At 33.0% G+C, this 22,655-nt stretch overlaps 1 protein-coding gene across 1 annotated transcript; it reads left to right on the forward strand.

Annotated features, from left to right (window-relative positions):
- Positions 1 to 7,854: 7,854 nt before the first annotated feature.
- On the forward strand, positions 7,855 to 13,874 carry LOC114383668 (ubiquitin-fold modifier 1-like). The gene is made up of 4 exons (XM_028343391.1): positions 7,855 to 8,016; positions 8,108 to 8,205; positions 11,810 to 11,842; positions 13,599 to 13,874. Exons 1-4 carry the CDS (start codon positions 7,949 to 7,951, stop codon positions 13,682 to 13,684), a joined length of 285 nt encoding a protein of 94 aa, XP_028199192.1. The 5' UTR covers positions 7,855 to 7,948; the 3' UTR covers positions 13,685 to 13,874.
- The last annotated feature ends 8,781 nt before the right edge of the window (positions 13,875 to 22,655 follow it).

Consider the following 22,655-nt stretch of genomic DNA (forward strand, 5'->3'; position numbering starts at 1 on the left):
GTAATCGATTACCAGAGAGTAAATCTTATGTAAAAACATTTTAGCTTAAATTCTTTGGCCAAACCTCTTACTATTTCAACTTGGAATTCCCTTCCTAAGTCTCTAAAGATTATCTTGATCATATATCTTGAATTTTTTGGATTCTTGTCTTGAATTAAACTTTGAGAAGCGCGTGATCCTTTGGCATAATCAAAACATCAAAATGTCTTTGCTTCTACATCATCCACTTTTAAAAATTCTAAAAAGTACTCTTCCATTTTTATTTTATTATGTAACATATTTTCACATTGTACTGTTAGAGTCATTTGTTTTTTATGACTCACATCAGGGGTGCAATCAAGGAATTATCAAAAAATATTATGCTTCTTTAATGATCTTTATGATGAAACTTCTAAAACTATGGGCGAAAAGGGAGATAAACTCATTTTGAATATTATGCCCTAGATAATGATAATAAATTTCACGATTTTGAATGTGTCTAACACAAGCTTGCTTTATAACATCAAATTCTGAAGTCATTTCAATTACTCCTAAAAACTTATTATTATCTTGATGTAATTTTTCATTTGATCCCTGAAAAACCAAAATATGTTTAGTAAGACATTTCACATCTAAAAGTATTCTAACTAAAATTTGTCTCCTATGTTCTTTCTTTCTTATAACCTTTTGTTGTCAGATGTTATCAATTGTTTGATTTTTATTCAATATTTTTCTCAATTTATTCCAAGTATTCATGTTATTCATATGCACAAAACTATTCTCATGTTATTTAAGTCTCTCGTTAAAATGCTTCCAACCTCTAAAGTCATCATTTGCTAACAAACTTCTTTTTATTTTCGGATTTGAATAACTTACAACAAGAACAATATACTTTGTCAACATTTTGGAGTAAACCAACCATTTTTTTATCACTAGTCTCACCATTGTTCAACTTTCTAGAATAATAAGCATATGAAAAATATCTAGAAGTGTTATTCAAAAGAAAAACAAGTTCATTTCTCTTATAGGATCTTTCTCAATTTAAATGTCTCTAGTTTTGTTATCAAGATTATCACAATTTCTAGTATCATAAATATCTAATGGAGGAATTGATTGTTCTTAATCCATGCCAAGATTTTCATTATTGGACACATTTGAAACATCATTAAGCTTACTTGAATCATTAACTTCATTGTTCTTAGTCGCATTTATATGAATTTTCTTATTCAAAATTTCATTTGATTGATCTAAATTTTCATGAGAACCTACAGTTTTAAGAACAAGTTTATCAACAGCCTCGCATTGTGATTTTATCAATTATTTCACTCGTTTTCTCTTTTTTCTTTTTCAATTCCTAGATAAATGATTTTTAAACTTCTTATAAAAGATAAATCAAATAGTAAATTAATACGCACATAAAAAATAAAGAGTAATAGTACAAGTCAAAGTTGAATACCCATGCACATGCTTGCTAATTCAAAAAGTTAAATTCGAACATTGTAAACATGATAAAAATGATATAAAATTAGTCAAGACTATTAATGATATTAAGTTGAGAGAATTTAAAAGTATTTTACTATAGCGTAACAAAATTTTCCTTCTCAATTTATGCATTAGAACACACAATTTTGTATTGGAATTTGCAAAACTACTTTTGTAACTTTAAATCAAGCATAGGCTTATGGTTTGTTTGGTGTAGAAGAAATAAGAAGGAAGGAGAGAGATAGAAATTAGTTAGGTGGTTTGGTAAGGGTGAGTTAAAGAAAAAATGATTTCAGAAATAGTGGCACCCACTGTATTGCTTCTCACCTATTTCCACTCATCTCTCCATCTTTCTCCTCTATTATCTTCAATCAAACAACCCTAACATTCAAAACTCATGTAAGAAGTATAGCGTAGATCTATAACAATTTACTTTGTCATGTTTCCAAAGCTCCAAAATTCTATAAAAATTGTGAATCCAACAGTGCATGATGCAAAACTCTTTTACTTTGCCAAACATATTATACATCAAGCAAAACTAGTGAGACAAGTAAGCACTTGGCAAACCCATATTTTACTAGCACCTTGGACTTGCACTATCCTGAACTTTATGTAAGAGAACCTTAATATCCTTTGATTATATAACTTTGTGTGGATTCACTTAACTTTATGTGGGTTTGTAACTATTTAATAGTTCTATAAATTCTACTATTGAGAAATAGATTTAACAATGAGAGGCTAAAAGGGGTAGCTAACCTTACTTAAAGTAAAAGTAAAGTCAAACAACTTCATAATAAATGATTGGTACAATTAAGAAATTGTACCAATCATCTTGAAATACATAAGTGTGAACTATTAATCATCTATTATTGAGCTGTTTAATCCCATTTTCATTTGCTCATAAGTTAGATAACCTCTAATTAAATTAGGAAGAATAAAAGCATCCAAAATTAAAAAAAAAAACATTTTATTTATCAAATTCATTCAAAACAACATTTAAGAGGTCAAAAGACCATTATTCCAAAAATCCTAAACTAAACTTTACTTTTTCTTGACTTCATTGTTAGTTGTTGAGTCGCAAATTGTCTCTATAACAAGCCTATTTTGATTTTGTGGCACTCTAGATCTTGTAGGTCCAAGATTCTCTGTAAAACCTAAACAAAGCAACTATTTTTGTCAATACAACTCTACAAAAGAAAGAAAAAATCCAAAGAAATAAGTTAGATTTTCCATTATTTTTTACCATTTTACCTTGAAAACTAAAAGAAATTGTTATATCAATAAAATACATTGCTCATGGCAGAAAAAACATTGAGAGATTCACATTGGTCATTCTTCAAGGATCCACATTCACCCTCTAGCACACCAAAGTTGTCAAATTTAATTTCAGAGATGACTTGCTCCTCACAACATGTTAATTCAAGCACATGTCCTTCACATGCATTGAAAAAATTATGTCAATGACTCAATTGTTACAATGACAAGTTTAACATCATAGGGGTGACCTCCAAACTCTTCAAACAATACCAATGTGTTTTGAAGGAATGATTGTGGGTCATGATGCCTGAAAATGAAGTAACAAATGTTTAATATAATTTCATTTCCCTTGTTATATTTTAAAGAACATTTTACTCTATTTTTTTATATCATTTCCCTTGTTACATTTTAAAGGACATTTTACTTTATTACCATCTCTGAGTAGGTCTTTCACACTTTGTGATGCATTTGTCTGATCGATATGTCCCTCAGTAATCACATGTAAAAGTGCAATTGTCCTCATCAGCAAGAGAGCTTATGGTTTGATTGGTGTAGAAGAAATAGGAGGGAGGGAGAGAGATAAAAGTTAGTTACATGTTTTGTTGAGTGGTTTGTCATCAAAGATATGTGATTTAATACTCAAGATATCTTTGAAAAAAATTTGGAATTCACATATTTACTTATATTTTATTATGATAATATAAAAAATTTAATATTATCTAGTAAAATTTTGGTAAAAAAGGATTACTATAAACTCCTAGTTAGGGTTCGTCCTCGGATTTTATGGGTTTGAAGCAATAATAAACAACTCCCTCTTATACTTAAGTATTTAAAATATAAAAATATATATTACATAAAAATAGTCATGTAATTTCATTAAAAACAATACATTTTATTACATTACATGAATAACATAATTTTAAGAAATTTGAAAATAAAAAAACATATTACATTTTTTATTTAACAAACTAACAACTAGTAAAATAATATTTTTTTAATCACATGTCACATTTTAATTGAATAAAAATGAAATATTAAAAATTAATAAATGTTTGTTTTTATTTTTTAAAAAAAGGACATAAAACCATCTTAATGATGTTAAGCGAAACATGTTTTAATAAAAAAAAGTGTACTTTTATGTATTTTTATTAGATTTTAAGAAATTAAATCTTTTTATAAAGTAAATATTTATTTTATACTCTGAACATTAATATACTTTATATAAAATAATAATTTTTTATAAACACTACACTATTAATAATATTTTTCAACAAAAGGTAAAAAAAAATTAGAAATCAAAACCTTTAAATTACTTACAAAAATGAACATTAAAAGTTTATATGATTTATATATTAAATCTTTTCTTTATGATAATATTTGTTATTTTATTGTGTTTGGTGAAGAAAATCAAAGAGACAAGGAAAAGAATATTTTTAAGTTTACCTTATTCAATTTTAAAATATGTCCTTCCTCGAATATAATTTAGAAAAGAGGAAGATGATTTATAATTTCTAGTTTATAAAGAATTAATTGTATTAATTTTTTTTACTATTATTTATACAGTAAGTTATATTGGTATTTCCTAAAATTTCATCAAATTTATTCAGCTTAAATATACTTGTAATTTTTATTTTATTTTAGTCCATTTAAAATTATTTATTTAGTTTAATATTTATAATATATTTTTCATTTTGAATTAATCTCTTTAAAAATAATGGTAGAAAATAATAGAAATGGAAAAAATAAGTATTTTACAAGGATTAAAATAAAATAACAACGACTAAAATATAAAAACCCAATTGTACAAAGACTATTTTAAAAAAAATTATAAAGATAAAATCTAGAAAGCAATATATTTAAGCCAAATTATTTTAATATCTTTTCTTTATATCACATTATATTATTCCTATTTTTTTTAGAGAAATTATATTACTCCTAATAAAAGTTTAAAAACAATATGCAATCCTATAAATATAAATTATATTTGGGTAAAATATGTTTAAGGTCCCTATAAAATTTGAAAAATACTAATTAGTCTTCATAAAAAAAATTGTATTAATTTATTCCCTGTAAAAATTAAACATCTTTTTGCACCTCCTTGGTGATAACTCTATTAGTTGGTAATCTTATTGAGTCTTCGATGTAATGACCCATCTTGCCATTATAATATCACTACTCTAGATCACACAATTTCATTTTTAAGTGAAAGTTCTCTTAATTTGATTATGAAAATGATAATAAATTATTTATGCGATATACATCCAATTAAATAATGCGTAAACACGTATGTGTGTGTGTGTGCGTGTGCATATATATATATATATATATTAAACCACTATACATAATTCACATGTCAAGATATAATTCAGTTTTTACATGTATCTAAACCTGAATTTACATGTCCAATAAAAAAATAAGGAACAACTAAGGAAGAGTTTAATAACAAAACACAATTCTCCCAAAAGAAACTCTAACATTATCACGTCGGCTTAGCAGTTCCAACAAAAAGACCTCCCTCCAAAAATACCTATTGCTGCTTATCTGCTCCCTCCAACCACACGATACAAAATACAAGGGTGAGTTTATGGTAAAAGATTAACGAATATCATATGACAATGATTTGAAAGAAAATAATCACAATTATCCACAATAATCTATCAGTTCGACATACACTTAACAAACTAATCATCAACTTTTCAACAATTCAAACCAATTATGCTCAGAATAATGCATGCACCTGACTCAACTCTAAGATGCAATGTGGTACCATTCAAAAGAAAAATAGTCTAAGTATGTCCTCATGACACTCACTTAGGAAAACTTGGCAACAACTATCGCGGTCATCCAATCGTGCACAAGTCACTCCCCCTCCCCCATATTGATCAGCATAAGTCTCAAGAAAGTTTCAAACCAAGTGAAATACCCCCAAAGTACTAGGATTTTTCCTCATGAAGAATCACAGGTACTTACTGACAAATTTATACTATTTTCACACAATTATCCAGTATGAAACATGGGCTCCAACAATACACTGACCTTAGATAGTTAAAAATTTTAAACAATCCCCTTCCCTCTTTAGGGATGCTTATAATTTTTTTAAAAATCAATCCCCTTCCCTCTCCAGGGATATTCAGACGAGGTCACTATACCCCCCATGTACATACACAGCATGCATTCATCTTAATGACATCATCAACATCATCTCATATCAATGTCATCATCAACATCAACATCATCTCATCTCAATGTCATCATCAACATCAACATCAACATCATCTCATCTCAATGTCATCAACATCACAAGCAATCACATTCTACATATATGCATATAAACTCATGTCTGGGATTCACATTTCCTAAGTCTTCAAACAACATAAATCACATAATAATAATAATTCATCATATAACAATACTGTCATTTTAGAGGAAATTCTAAATTAAAGAGAATGACTATAGTATAGAAAACAAACTTTTAATCCCATTTAAAATTTAATAAAAGAAGTAATAAAGATGATATATATATATATATATATATATATATATATATATATATATATATATATATATTTATTTATTTATTTATTTCGGACAAAGTCTCCTCTGTAATTAAGACTTTTTCCAAAAATTCCAATCGATACAACAACATCATTATTCACAGTTACATTCATCAATAACAAATATATTGCATCCCATTAGTTTAAAACACAGTTTCTCCTTGAAAACCAGTATGCATCAAGGACAAACATACAACTCCATAATTGGGTTCCCAGACCCCAACTATGGTATCAAAAGCTATAAACAAGCCATAAACTCCCCTCGCCTATATATATCTTCTCATTTGCTCCTCACAACGTTGTTTTGAGGTCTCTTATGTTCACGTCCGTTGGTCCAAACGCAGAGCTTTATATATCAAATCAAAGACAATTTAGTATAGATTTCAAAGACAATGTCAATTTTAACATCCGGGGTAAAACACCCATTCAATTTTAAAAGGGTCTAAAATGGTGTTTTTGGGGTCCACATCAAAGAGATGTCATTTTGAAATAACGATCATGCCAATGTGATCAGGGTTCAACAGAGGTCACAAAAACGAAATCAATTTTATAAAAGACAACTTTTATAATGTCTCATTTTCAAGGGTTTTTCAAAGGAAATGTAAAAACATCTAATAACGGTAACCAAATCACAAGAGATACACTAATAGGCTCAATCTAACTAGGAAAAAACATAGAAATCATGATTACCTCAAAAAAATCGCGAAGGGAGGGTTGGAGGCTCTGTTCTTTGTCAAATCCTCGAGTTGAGTTTTGAAGCTTTCTCTTTGATTAAAGGGTTCCACTCCATGCGAGGGGTCCGGCAACAAGCGGTGCTAGCTTGTGGCAGTCACCAGTGGTCGTGGGTGAAGGAGGATGAGGCTTAAGGGTTTGGGGAGAAGAGGGGGGAAAATACATTCTTTCTAGTTGCTAGACGTATTTATAACCTACAAGACTCACTTAGCGAGCTAGTGTTACTAAGCGAATTATTCCCTCTGAATAGAATTGTGCTTAGCGAGCTTGTGTTGCTAAGCGAGTTGTTCCAACGCAGATCAATCAAATTCCACATAACCTAACATCCACACCAAGCAGTTCCACAAGAATAATTCACACAACTCTTCAACTTAATCCAAATTAATAAAGTAATTAAATAATACAAGAAATACATCAAAGATCTATTTTCAGTTATCGAAATTTCAGGACATTACATTCGACATGAATGCAGAGGAGCTCAGGTTCCTTGTGGAGGCAATCGGGCACAAAGGAGAGGAGTTTGGAGACATAGGATTGTTGTGACTGTGACACAAGAGAAAGAGGAAGCGCCATATTCGATCGATGATGGTGATAGGACTCCATTATTTTATTCTCCACACAAATATGAAATTCAAATTTAAATTCTAATAATGGTGATGCCACCTCCACGAAGATAGAAAGGGGGAATGAGATTATCTTTTATCAAAATTATCATTGAGAACCTACAAAAGAATTTTATTTTTACAATGACAAAATTAATACAAAAAATATAAGAAAACGAGATTAATATTTTTTAAATTGTGACTTAAACGTATTTTTCCCTTTATATTATATAGTTTACTCTTTATTTTTTTTCCCTCTTCTTTCTTTTGTAAATCAATCATTGCAGGCTCGTAGTTGTAGTGCGAGGGGACGAGTTGTTTGTTCGTTAACAGTTAGTTAGGATGGCGAGCGGTGGAAAGGTTTCGTTCAAAGTAACCCTCACCTCCGATCCAAAGCTTCCCTTCAAAGTGTATATATATCTCATCTCATTCTAATTCTAATTCCTTTTTACCATCTTAATCGCTCCAATATTTCTAATTTTCCATTTTTCGCAATTTTAGGTTCAGCGTTCCAGAGGCTGCACCTTTCACTGCCGTTCTGAAATTTGCAGCAGAAGAATTCAAAGTGCCTCCCCAGACCAGCGCCATCATCACCAATGGTAATTTCTTTTTTCATCCCTTATTTCAATTTTGTAGTCTTGATTTTATTAAACTAGTTTTTTGTTATTTGGGATTGATTGAGCTTTTTTTTTCTTCCCTGCTTTGTTTGGGTTTTGGATTTAACTATTGAATGGGTTAGGAAGGTTGATTTTGCAATTTTGGGGGATTTTTCAGAGAAATATTTAAATTTACTGGGAGCTTTTCAAAATTGGATCAGTGTTTTGGTAGTGTGTATTGGATACTAAACAACTGGTGTTTTTTGGGGGTGAGAATGATACTGTGAAACCTAAGAACTAAGATAATCAGGTGTTATTTTAAGAACTGGGTAAAACCTAAGAATATGAATCTTCTTTTTTCTAAAATGCTCTGTTCTGTTGTGGAAAAGAGCTTCATCATGATTTCAGAACAAATTTGTCTTTTAACTCCCTCCCCTGGTTCCTTAGAAAAAGAAAAGGAAGAAAAATTATATATGAAGTTTGGAAAGAACATTGATCCACAGGCTTATCAAAAGTTTGTGTAAGTTAAACCTCTGATCATTCCTTCTGACCTCTCCTGGGATATTGACCTTTTATCATAAAATGTGTATCATTCACTCTTCATGCTGTCTTGTTTGAGAGGACTGAGTAGTGTGTCTATCGTACATGTTTAGCAATTAGCATGGTTCTAATTGATTTTTTTCCTCGGACATTACGAACATCTTCTGATTGGCATTTCATTTTCTTTATACATGTTCTTTTTTCCATTGATACACTTTTAACACTTGATTTTGATTGCTGAATTTGATGTCTCTCTTGTTTGTTTGACTTATGACTTCAGCTGCTGTCCTTGTGAGCAGATGTCCTGTTCCTGAGATGATTTCTCATTAATATTCTTAAACCATTATAAAAATCCTATATTACGCGTTAAACGCAAAACAACTACAACAACAAAAGCTTTAACCCACTAGGTGAGGTCAGCCATGTAGATCACCCGACACCATTGTACTCGGTGAAAGAGTAAAAATTCAAAAATATTATTTACCATGAGATCCATTTGACCAAGTTCTCCAGTGTCCTTCTTGGCCTCCCTCTCCTCTTCTTCATCGGGCTATAATTCATACAGTCTAGTCTTCTCACTGGTGCCTCCCTTGATTTTCTTTGTACATGTCCAAACCACCTTAATCTAATTTTTGTCATATTTTTCTCTATCGATGCTGCACCAATCACTCCTTGCATACAATCATTTTGTATCTTGTCTTTTCTTTTATGTTCACACATTCATATTAACATTCCCATTTCTATCACTTTGATCTTTTTCTCTTATTCTTTTAAAGTCCAACATTCACTACCGTATAGTATAACCGAACATATAGCAGTATGGTAAAACTTGTCCTTTATTTCTCCAAAACAAGTTCTACCACATGCTCTCAATAGGTTTGTATGATGAGTAACTTCTATTGAAATGTACATTTCTTATTTGAAACGTGAACCATTTTACTCTAATATGCTGCTGAGTATTGGCATTTGTATTTGAGCTTTAGTAATGAACTTTTGTTTTCAAAATATTGCAAATGTCATCTAATCACTTGCTTCCAGTTTTTCCACTTTCCACATTCTAGTATCACGAATTACATTCTCTTTTGCTTGAACTTGAAATAATTTATTTCTCCTCCATCGCAGATAGGAGATTATGGACTTTCAAATATTCCCACATTTTATCTTGTAAATACTTTGTTCAGTTTGTAATGTGCTCTCCTAACCACCACATGTTCCTTCTTAACTACCCTAGTTGGAAGTCAAAAGCATCCTCTTAGTATGATACAAATGACTTGTTAGTGCCAGATTCGTAGGCATCATAATACTCCAACTAAGTGTTATGTGTGAATCTGGTTCAGAACAACAAGTTACTTATTCTTTATATCTATCTTTTTGTGCTTCTTATAAGCACCAAGTGTGTCTCTTTTTCTCCAATGTGGAACAATTTTTAGCTGGTAAGTAAGGAGGCCGCTCTTTTATGGTAGTACAACGTGTATGTAATCCTTTGATGCTCCTGTCTGGAGCAGAATGAATGTTTGCATCTTTAAGAGCGTCTTTTTGTCCCTAAATTTATTATGGGATAGGATTTTGCTTTTGCTTTTGCTTTCTCTTGGGTTTCTGGTCATGACTGCCTTAAGGGAGTTGCAATTTTAGATATGTGAAGAGATTGGATAGCCAATCTCACCTATTGGGATAAGACTTTTGTTGTTGTAAAGTGATTGGGTAGCCTTCTTGCAATTTTATTCGTCTACCTTGTTGTATATAGTTTCGATGTTTTGGAGGATATCCTATCCTACCCTAGTTGCACGCTCCTTATTTCTGTAATAAAATTTCCTTTTTATATTAAAAGATCTTGTTAACTAATGTTCTTAGGGCATTAATTAAGGAACTAAAAGGAGAAAGTATTTATTGTAGAAATCATAGGAGAGTATAAAAAAAATTATAGACAACACAATTTTGCACATTCCAATAAAAATCTTTTTTTTTAGTTTCTTAAACAATGTCCTAAGGATACTAGTTAACATTTGCCTATATTAAAATAAGACATTGTTGTGCTTTACACTATCCCATGGTGCTTCTTTGATTGCGTTCTATGCCATCAATTGGTCCTTTGGGATCTAGTTTTAGAGAGGAAGGATCGTAGAGAGGAACCCTTGATTTCTGTGTATAATTCAGTGTTTAGCTTTGTATGGAGAGGATAGGTCCTTTTGTTGTAGAATAAAAGAAAGAAAGGGCAAGTAACATAGTACAATAGTACTACCATAGTAAAGAAGTACAGATCGATGACAACAAATAAATTAATATCTCAAGTCTCAATAAAATCTTGCTACTTCACCAAGTAACTAAAGTTGCCCAAATGTGCACTGGTGAACTTTTTGAACATATAAGCATTAGAGATAACTAGGGAGCTTTTGGCATACTATCTCGTAATGTGTTACAAAATATAAAACAATAATCTTTTACTAAGTCATAATCCTACTTTAATAAGGAAACACCTCATGAGATATAAACAAATATGAGAAGCAATCCTAAGAGATAACTAATATATTCTAAATTACTCTTGATTTCTTTAAGATACCATGAAGATATTATTGGATATTTTTTGTATATTCTAACCAGTACCAATGAGGATTGATTCACTAGGATTTGAATCCGTGTCAATAAAAGAGTTTGTGGATACAGTTCTTGCTAGTACTCATTCATGATAAGTTATCTATGTGTACCCATTGTAACCCCCATTGAGGCTTGTGGCATGTCTTGATTTTTGAATTGGGAAACCTCCCTCTCCCTAAATTTTTATGCAGCTAAAAAAGGGGTTCTATTCTGTTAATAAATCTATTAGGCTCGACGGCATTTTGGAATAAATTAAAGTTCAGTGTATATAGATACCAGGGATTTTTGTGGGTGTTTTCATTAAAGATGGGAGATCTGTATGATGCATACAAAATACAAGAGAGGGAGAATAATTTACTCTAATATTCTTTCATCTTTCTTTCATAGTACCATCAAATGCTGATTTGCTACAAATCTTTTTTTTTTGAAGAATTTTTCTATAATATAATTGACATTCATTATGCTATACTTGCAGATGGTGTTGGGATAAATCCTCAGCAAAGTGCAGGTATGTCGTTTTGTAAACAAAAACACTTCGCTTACACAATTTTTTTATATCTTGATTTACTTAATATTTAGGATGGCAATAGTTTGATACTTCGATTCAACATTATGACATTGGTTTTGCCACTGCTGATAAAATGGTTTTGTTCTGAATCTCAATTTATGGATTCCTCTAGGATGACTATACCATGGCACTGAATCTAGAGGCTTTTTTAAAACATTTGGATTAATTTTAAAAAAATGTAACTAAAAATCATTCATTTGGGGTGATTTTTCCACGTAACAACCATCCCTTTTTCTTTGTTGCCGCATCACTTAAAACGCAAGTTAACACGTAGCCCTTATTCACGTATGTCCTATTTAAAAAAATGCAAGGAACTACATGGCAGATCAATATGATGCCAACTGGACTAAATATTAGATGTGGTTCCCATGCTTAAACTCCCACTTACTATCATTAATTAACCCTATCCCTTGTCGCACAGCCACCCTCTTCCTCCCTACAACTCACCCCTACCCCACCATTGTTGTTGGCTTTTAACTCCTCTAAAGTGAGGGATTCAATAAAGTAAGGAGTTATTACTATTAATTGAAAAATCAATGGTTGATATTTAAACTACCACTACATAGTTTGTTATATACTGTTGACTTTTTAATGATGGCTATAATTTCTCACTTTACCCTCTAGTGAATCCCTAACTTTAGAGAAGGCAAATCCATTTGTTTACCTCATCCCCCCTCCTATATATAGTGGATCAAGGTTGACTCCGCCACTCTATAGTTAATCAAAGTTGGCTACCCCTTTTCTCATTATTTCTCATTCTTCCCTTTCTTTCTTTTTTCTTTTATAATTAGTACAAATATGTATTTCTTCATTAATGTGGGATTGTTTTATCTACTTGCTCTTTGTTGTTGGATCATATTTATAAAGCTTGAGACTGAGTTTAGATGTTGGTAGCTTATAATTTGTGAGATTGAAGGGTAAGCTATACTTGAACAACCCCAACCAAGCCAGTAAATATGAACTAACAAAACAACAAATCATAATAAGAGCAAATGGATGAAAAGAATTCACATAATGATGAAGAAGAATTACCTATGCGGAGTCTTAAAAATTGATGGTAAGTCAAATGGTGGGGAAGGCGTGGGTCGTTGGAAAGGGATAGGATAGAAAGTTGCTGCATGTTTGGATGGTAAATGCTGACGAGTGAAGAGGGTTCTGAGTCACATGTGAACACCTCGTATGTGACATTAATCAATGTGGTGCTACGTGTAACTTCGTGTGGATTTGCACCATACACGGACCACTGTCATGTAGCATCTCATTGCATTTTTTTATTTTTTAATTAAACACTACATGGGTGGGCAAGTGCCACATATTGTGGTGGCACCACAAGTGACATCATGTGGACGTCAAGTGGCACAAAAAGTGAGATGATTATTGGCATGTGAAAAATCACCCCATTGTGTAAATTAATTTTTAATTACATTTTTTTTATAAATTATTTTTAAATTAACCCTATACCTTGGTCGAAAGCCATTGAATCAAATAAACTAACCAACATATTGTTGGTCTGAGTAGCACTAGGCCGAGATTTATTTAGTAAGATTTCGGGTTTTAGAAAAAAATTTCACTAAATGATCCATCAGATTTTTGGATGGAAATTATCATTCATAAGTTAATAAATATTTTATATTATTATCATGATATAAAAAAATGTAATAAGCAAAGACATATTATGTTTGTGGCCATTCTTCAGGTAATGTCTTCCTTAAGCATGGTTCAGAGCTACGTCTGATTCCTCGTGATAGGGTCGGTGCATATGAGATGTTTCGGGATATCTGATTAGTGGCTAATTACCTTCTTCATTATTTATCTCGAGGAGTGTAGCTTAATAAACACCAGTATTACACTATTACTGATATCATGTAGTAATTGATTTATCGGTGTCCCTATGAGATAAATTTTATGTGAATAATGAATACATATTTGGGAAAATGATATATATGTAGTCTTCCCTCCTTTGAACTTTTAATTTATTTCTGATTTTTGTCGGTATTTTAGCTGCGCAAATCCTAAAAGCATAGTTGATCTCATTGGATACGAGGCAGCTTTTTTCCATATTTTTTTTTTCTCGGCAAAAAACGAAATATATTAAACGGTACCAGAAGTACCAAAGAATAAGAAACAAAAATAGCTGAAATAACAAAGGTTATTTACATATGCAACATCCAAACGCCACCATTTTCCTCTCGAGATGAAGAGCATAGCAGAAGCATTATGGAATTCACTAAATTGTATCCTAATGGTGAGTTTATTCCTTTTTTAACAGTTCTTATGTCACATCAGTTTTAACAAATTTTCACTTCAATGGTATAATTTTTTATCAACTTAATGAATTCTACAAGTTACCTTTAATATTTTGTCAATGGTTTTTGTTAGAACAAATGAAAGTTTGAAAAAAAAAAAGGAAAAAAAAGAAAAAGAAAAAGTTTCAAGTCCCACATCGCTCAGGATAAATACTTGAATAGTGTTTCACTCCCTATATATAGAGAGTTTATTTCTTCTTTTTTCCTTGCCCCAGTTGAGAAGCATTTCCTCAACTTTTCTTTCTCCCTTCCATATTTCAGCCGATGTATTTTCGGCAAACTTCTCCCTCTTTCTTTCTGTCGCTCTAAATTTTTTGTTGCCTTTAAGAGTAACTTTGTAAGTCATATTTTTCGGTTGGTTTTAAGAGTGACTTTTAAAGTCACATTTCTCGGTTGCCTTTTAGAGTGACTTTTCAAGTCATACAAGAGGGTGTAATTTTAGAAAAGGTTCCCTCAGTGCAGTGGGAATCTTATACAGTGATCTGGGCTGTTTTATCCTGGGGACGTCGTGGTTGATAGTCTGCTTGCACAATTTTTGGCAGTGCCACGAAACGTCTTAAAGAAAGCGACATTGTCCGTGACTCAGCCAGTAATTTTTTCGGTTTGCCATAAACTATTGTTACAACAATTTTAAGACGGTTTCGGTTCTGCTATGGCTACCGTAGATATTACTGGCTCGAACAACAATGACCTCAACAAACCTTTTAGGTTTGAAGGGTATCATTTCAAACGTTGGAAACAAAAGATGATGTTTTATTTAACTATGAGAAAAGTTGCCTATGTTTTGAACACTGATATTCCGATGGTACTTGAGGATGCTGAGAAGGAAGTGAAGGATAAAATGACTATGGAATTAGCTCTCTGGAATGAAAATGATTACCTATGCAAGAATTTCATTCTGAATGGGTTAGCTGATGATCTCTATGATTATTTTAGCCCATATAAGTTTGCCAAGTTAGTTTGGGTGGCTCTGGAAAAGAAGTATGATACTGAGGAAGCTGGGAATAAAAAGTATGCGGTTAGCCGCTACCTCAAGTATCAAATAACTGATGATAAATCAATAGAGTCTCAATCCCATGAGATACAGAAAATTGCTCATGATATCATATAAGAGGGTATGACTTTGGATGAGCAATTTCAGGTTGCTATCATCATAGACAAGCTGCCTCCTGGCTGGAAGGATTTCAAAAACCTTCTCAGACACAAGACCAAAGAATTCTCTTTGGAGTCTCTGATCACACGTCTGCGCATTGAGGAAGAGGCACGCAGACAAGATCAGAAAGATGAAGTGTTGGTTGTGTCTCACAACAACACTAAAAGGAAGAACACGTGTGCAGTTCTGAAGCCTATTGGCAAAAACTTTAAGAATCAGAACCGCAATGTGAACAATACCTCCAACCACAACAAGAACCCCCTAAGGGTCCAACATCCTAGACAACATCCACCTGCCAAGAATAATCCTGGTGAACCATTCCTCTGCTACAATTATGGCAAACCAGGACATATGGCACGTAAATGCAGAAATCCTTCAATGACAGGTGCTCCCCAGGCTAACATGACTCAAGAGCCATACATAGTTGTGATAACTGAGATCAATATGATTGGAGGATCAGATGGATGGTGGGTAGACACTGACGCCTCCCGCCATGTCTACTATGATCGTGCTATGTTTTAAAACATACACGAATGTTGAAAATAAGAAAGTACTGCTGGGTGATTCCCACACCACTACTGTTGCTGGAACTAGAAATGTTGAATTGAAGTTTACCTCTGGAAAGACTTTGATCCTCAAAGATGTGATGCATACTCCAGAGATGAGAAAGAATCTGGTTTCTGGTTTTCTTTTAAACAAGGCTGGGTTTACTCAGACCATAGGTGCAGATTTATTTACTTTGACCAAGAATGGGGTATTTGTAGGGAAACGGTACGCCACTGATGGCATATTCAAATTGAATCTTGATATTAATAAAGTTTCTCCTTGTGCTTAATTGTCGTGTGATTTTAATATCTAGCATTCTAGACTTTGTCATATAAATAGTCGTTGCATATCTAACATGAGTAACTTAGGTTTTATTCCAAAGCTATCTTCAAATCACTTTGAAAAATTTGTTTTTTGCAATCAATCTAAAATAACTAAGAAATCACATAAATTAGTAGTTAAAGAATCTGAGCCATTGGATTTAATACATTCTGATATATGTGAATTTGATGGAACGTTGACCAGAAATGGAAAATGATATTTTATCACTTTTATTGATGACTGCTCTGATTATACATATGTATATCTTATGAAAAATAAAAGTGAAGCGCTTGACATGTTTAAGTTATTTGTAACAGAAATTGAAAATCAATTCAATAAGAAAATTAAGAAACTTCGAAGTGATAGAGGCACAGAGTATGATTCCAGTTTGTTTAATGAGTTTTATAATTTGCATGGAATCATACATGAAACGACTGCTCCATATTCACCTAAAATGAACGGTAAAGCTGAAAGAAAGAACAAAACTTTTACAGAATTAGTTGTAGCTACTATGTTGAGTTCTAGTGCAACATCTTTTTGGTGGGGCGAAATTTTGTTAACAGTTTGTTATGTGCTAAATAGAATCCCCAAATCAAAAAGCAAGACATCTCCCTATGAGATATTAAAGAAAAGACAACCAAATTTGTCTTATTTGAGAACTTGGGGATGTTTGGCCTATGTAAGGATCCCAGATCCTAAGAGGGTTAAACTTGCAAGTAGAGCCTATGAATGTGTGTTCATTGGTTATGCTATTAATAGCAAAGCGTATAGGTTTTATGACCTAAACGCAAAAGTGATCATAGAGTCAAATGATGCTGATTTTTATGAAAATAAATTTCCTTTTAAATTAAGGAATAGTGGGGGTACTTCATCCAATTATCTTCCTACTATTAATAGTGAAAATCTTGCACAACCAGAACCAGATATAGAGCCTCGAAGAGGTAAGAGAGCAAGAATTGCTAAAGATTATGGGCCCGATTATATGGCTTATACATTAGAGGAGGATCCATCAAACCTCCAAGAAGCTTTGTCTTCTTTGGATGCTGACTTCTGGCAAGAAGCCATTAATGATGAGATGGATTCTTTAGAATCTAACAAGACATGGCATTTAGTAGACTTGCCTCCTGGTTGCAAACCAATTGGTTGTAAATGGATCTAGAAAAAGAAACTAAAACATGATGGTACTGTGGATAAATACAAGGCTCGCCTTGTAGCCAAGGGTTTTAGGCAAAGAGAGAATGTGGATTTCTTCGACACTTTTTCACCAGTCACTAGAATAACATCTATTCGGGTGCTAATATCTCTTGCTGCTATTCACAGTCTAGTGGTACACCAAATGGATGTTAAAACTGCTTTTTTAAATGGTGAATTGGAAGAGGAAATCTATATGGAATAACCTGAAGGGTTTGTGATTCATGGACAAGAAGATAAAGTCTGCAAGTTAGATAAATCTTTGTATGGCCTAAAACAAGCACCTAAGCAGTGGCATGAAAAGTTTGATAACTTAATAGTCTCGAATGGGTTTAAGGTGAATGAAAGTGACAAATGCATTTACTACAAATCTGTAAATAATATTTGCACTATCATATGTGTATATGTCGATGACCTTCTCATATTTGGTTCAAATATTCATGTAGTGAACAATGTGAAATCATTGTTGTGTAACAACTTTGATATGAAAGACCTCGGAGAAGCAAGTGTAATCCTTGGTATTAAGATTACTAGGTCAAAAGAGGGAATTTCTCTGGATCAATCTCACTACATTGAGAAGATCTTAAAGAAATATGACTACTTTGACTGTAAACCTGCTAGTACACCATATGATCCAAGTGTAAAACTGTTTAAGAACACTGGTGAAGGTATACGACAAACTGAGTACGCAAGTATCATTGGCAGCCTTAGGTATGCCACTGATTGTACTAGACCCGACATAGCCTATGTTGTGGGATTATTATGCAGGTTTACCAGTAGACCTAGTATGGAGCACTGGCACGCTATTGAAAGGGTAATGAGGTACCTTAAAAGAACCATAAATCTTGGATTACATTATAAAAGGTTTCTCGTTGTACTTGAAGGATACAGCGATGCAGATTGGAACACTCTTTCAGATGATTCCAAAGCAACCAGCGGCTATATATTTAGCATAGCTGGTGGGGCTGTTTCTTGGAAGTCAAAGAAACAGACTATCTTAGCTCAGTCCACTATGGAATCTGAGATGATAGCACTAGCAACTGCTAGTGAGGAAGCAAGTTGGCTAAGAAGCTTACTTGCAGAGATTCCTTTATGGGAAAGACCGATACAAGCTGTGTTGATCCATTGTGATAGTATCGCGGCTATTGCAAAAATTGAGAACCGTTATTACAATGATAAGAAACAACAGATACGTCGTAAGCACAACACTATTAGAGAATTACTCTCAACAGGAGCTGTTAGAGTGGATCACGTACGCACTGATGATAATTTAGCAGATCCTTTGACGAAAGGATTAGCTAGAGAGAAAGTTCATAACACTTCTAAAAGAATGGGACTATTGCCCTTACTGCGATGATCATTCATGATGGTAACCCGACTTATATGACTGGAGATCCCAAGAACTAGGTTCAATGGGTAATAACAAGTTATGAAGTGATATGAGATGAACATGCTGTTATAAGTGAAAGCAGCATGATTCCTGAAGTAACAAGAGGATGAGTTATGGAAAAAATTCATAATTCTTAATGAGATCTATGCTCTACATTGAGTGGAGTACCTAGGCTACAGGAGTACTCTTGATAGACTCACCTATGTGAATGTTGAAGTGGGGGCCGCTTCATATGAAATTTTGGGCAAAAATTTCTAGAGCGTTCACTATACCGGGATAGACGTGCATGGCCTTTAACGCACGGGCTTTATAGAATACACCTATGAAAAGGTTGTGTGTGGTTTGATGTCGGAGATAGAGTTCAAGACTTCGAGTCACTCTAATAAAATCTGAATCTTACTCACTATGCAAAGGTTCAAGTTGTATGACACCTTTGTTTATGCACAATTTTATGAAATCCTCGAAAATCTTCTTTTCAAATTTCAAGTGGGGGATTGTTAGAACAAATGAAAGTTTGAAAAAAAAAGAAAGGAAAAAAAAGAAGAAGAAAAAAAGCTTCAAGTCCCACATCGCTCAGGATAAACACTTGAATAGTGTTTCACTCCCTATATATAGAGAGTTCATTTCTTCTTTTTGCCTTGCCCCAGTTGAGAAGCATTTCCTCAACTTTTCTTTCTCCCTCCCATATTTCAGCCGATGCATTTCCGGCAAACTTCTCCCTCTTTCTTTCTGTCTCTCTAAATTTTTGGTTGCCTTTAAGAGTGACTTTGTAAGTCATATTTTTCGGTTGCCTTTAAGAGTGACTTTGTAAGTCATATTTTTCGGTTGCCTTTAAGAGTGACTTTGTAAGTCATATTTTTCAGTTGGTTTTAAGAGTGACTTTTAAAGTCACATTTCTCGGTTGCCTTTTAGAGTGACTTTTTAAGTCATACAAGAGGGTGTAATTCTAGAAAAGGTTCCCTCAGTGCAGTGGGAATCTTATACAGTGATCTGGGCTGTTTTATCCTATGGACGTCGTGGTTGATAGTCTGCTTGCACAATTTTTGGCAGTGCCACGAAACGTCTTAAAGAAAGCGACATTGTCCATGACTCAGCCAGTAATTTTTTCGATTTGCCATAAACTATTGTTACAACAGTTTTACAAGAAAATTTTTAATGTTATGATCAAGTTTTTGTGGAAAAATTGTTCTCATATTTGGATTCCGCTTCAAAAGTTTTAACAAGGGATGGGATCAAGCACTCCATCTTGGTATGGGAATGGTTGGGGAACACCTCCAGAGCTACCGCTTTGGGGAATCTTAATCATAATATCAGCTGTGGAATAAACCAAAGGAGGTACCAAGAACCCGTAGAAATAAAAAGTAGTAAAAAGTAAAAAGTAAAAACAATATGTAAAAAAAATATATAATATAGATTAGCAAAGGTGGCAGAGCCTCCTAGTTAGATTTATATTATATTAGTACACCCAAGATTATTATACAATTAAGGATAATCAATAACAGTTAAGAATAAGCGGTATGCGGAAGAAAAAGATCAAATTAGATGAATAGAGGGCACTTCCCAAGTGGACACCGTAAGTTATCTTATTTGGAAAAATATAAAATATGATGAACCCAGACTCTTTTTTTTTTTTTACACAGGTCCTTATCGATTTTGTGGATATTAAGCTGAGTACTGAAGATCGAGAACTGCCCACACTTCTTTGGGTCTTACTTGATCTTATTTTCCTCCAAGCACCCGCCTAACCAAAAAGGACTTTCATAAAAAACAGCTATCAAGGGCACACCTTTGCAGGCTTAAAAATCCCAGGTTTTCGAAAAACAAGCAAAAGAAAAGAATAAGTAGAAAAAAAAACACTATTTACAACAACTGGGTTCTAAATCATATTCGCATTTTCCAAATAGAGATAACTAAGGTCCCTTGAGGGTGCCTTCAAAAGGATTAGCTAGACATAGTGAGATTCATACTTACAGTATTTCAGAGAAAAAATTGGGGGAAAAGGAGGAAAGATCCAAAAAAGAACTTGATATTATTGCACAGACAAACTATTACAAGCTTTTCTTCCTTCAGTTTTTCTCTCATTATTGGGTCTGATGTCGTTCAGCGTGTGTTCAACTGAACCCCTACACCTTTTATATAAATAAAACTGATGGAATAAGACAAAAACCCCTTCAGTCAAGAACAGTAAAGTTATTGTTCATTTACTTTGTCACATGGTTGTCTTATACAAATAAAGTTTTGTAGATAAGCTCAATGTCATAATCTATGCAATAGGGAAGATTCCCGCCTTAGATTTTGATGCAGGATGCTTTTGTCTTTAACTCTTGGTTGACTTTGTGATCGTAACATCTTCTCCGTCTTGGATATTTCCAAAATAAAAGATGTCGGATGAGTCTTCCATTGATAGGTCGGTAGAAGGGAAAGGAGGAGTTTGTTGTCCATGACATCCGTTGGCTTCCTAAATCTCCTTGTCTTTTTTCTCTTTCTGGAAGAATTGAACGTTTGTTATTGATATCTACGGGGAAAAAATGAAAAACTTCCCATTGTATAAGGGCAGGAAAAGCTTTTTGTCATGAGTTTCTTTTATTAAATCAAACTCACGTTTATCTAATTCTGAGAAGAACCATTGATATCCCTGAATTTGTGCCCTCATAAGGCTATATTGATATTGTGTATTGCCTTGTACATCCTAACTTTCGTATTCATCATTAAATAGAATAGACAGGAATAGTCTCTATGATCCTCTGGTAAGAGTTTCATAACATGACATGGGTAATTCTGAGCAGCGAAATTGCTCGGGCAAGTTGTTATTTTGATGGCAATGTAGTCCATCATTTCTGCCTGGATTAGGTTTATGGCTTCATTGATTGAGGGATTGAATCCCTCGAATCTATCAGATGGAGGAATCAGGATTGATTCCAAACATCCATAATCCAATAGACTTTTTGCGAAAATTGCTAAGTCCTCATATTCGAAGGACTTAAACTGGTTCATGTCTAGTCTGGCTTTTCTAAAAAGAAATTTTATCTTGCAAGGACAATTGGTTTTGTCTTGGCAGTATGGGGTTTTATTGATGCATACAAATTTTTGGTTAAAATAAGCATGTACGCCTATGTAGAGTCTCGGAATTTGGGTTTGGTTATTGTGTACCTTAAACAATAAACTTTGTATTTTCTTAAAATTGTCTAAGTTTAGGTCATTTATTGAGCCTGGGATATTTGGGTTGACTGTGTCTTTATAGGTTTTTTGGCTGGTCTTGGTTTGGCCAGCGTTTATGACTATAGTCGAATTTTCTAGTTCAAGAGACCTTTTTATTTTGTTGATGTTTGTGGTATTTAATTCAAGGGATTTTTCTGCTTCTTCCCTTGAATAGAAACCTTTATAGATTGGGTTTTGAATGCCCTCCTTTGCAAGGCAAATGTCTTTAAAATTGGTATAAACACCTTTATGAGGTCCTGATAATAGGATAAAAGCTGTATAACCTTTTCTAGAAGGAGAGGCTTTTGAAAGAAGAGAAACTCCTTGGTTATCTGCTATGCAAAAATTGTATAGAGCACATATTATACCCCTTTTTACTGAACATACAAATTGTTCATTATTATTTGTATTTTTTGGAATATTCCAAATATTGTCAATGAGACAATTGAATTTGTCATTAACAGCTTCTCTACCAGGGTAGTGAAACTCATTTGTAAGTATCGGCAATTCTTGATTGCCGAACTTCATCTTCTGCTTTATGTTTTGGCAGGAAATCTTACAAGGCTTCATTTTGTTGTATCCCTGGAAAACGAGAGAGAATATCAACATTTTTTACTCCTTTTATGTGTTCAAAATTTATTTTTATTC

Source organism: Glycine soja, chromosome 14 (genome assembly GCF_004193775.1).
Source record: "Glycine soja cultivar W05 chromosome 14, ASM419377v2, whole genome shotgun sequence".
Lineage (NCBI taxonomy): Eukaryota > Viridiplantae > Streptophyta > Magnoliopsida > Fabales > Fabaceae > Glycine > Glycine soja.

Bases quoted from the DNA above. Each gene is read 5' to 3' on its own strand.
- LOC114383668 (XM_028343391.1), top strand. From the start codon at position 7,949: ATGGCGAGCGGTGGAAAGGTTTCGTTCAAAGTAACCCTCACCTCCGAT. The intron at 8,017-8,107 runs GTATATATATCT...TCGCAATTTTAG, and splicing joins CCAAAGCTTCCCTTCAAAGT to GTTCAGCGTTCCAGAGGCTG. The intron at 11,843-13,598 runs GTATGTCGTTTT...GCCATTCTTCAG, and splicing joins AAATCCTCAGCAAAGTGCAG to GTAATGTCTTCCTTAAGCAT.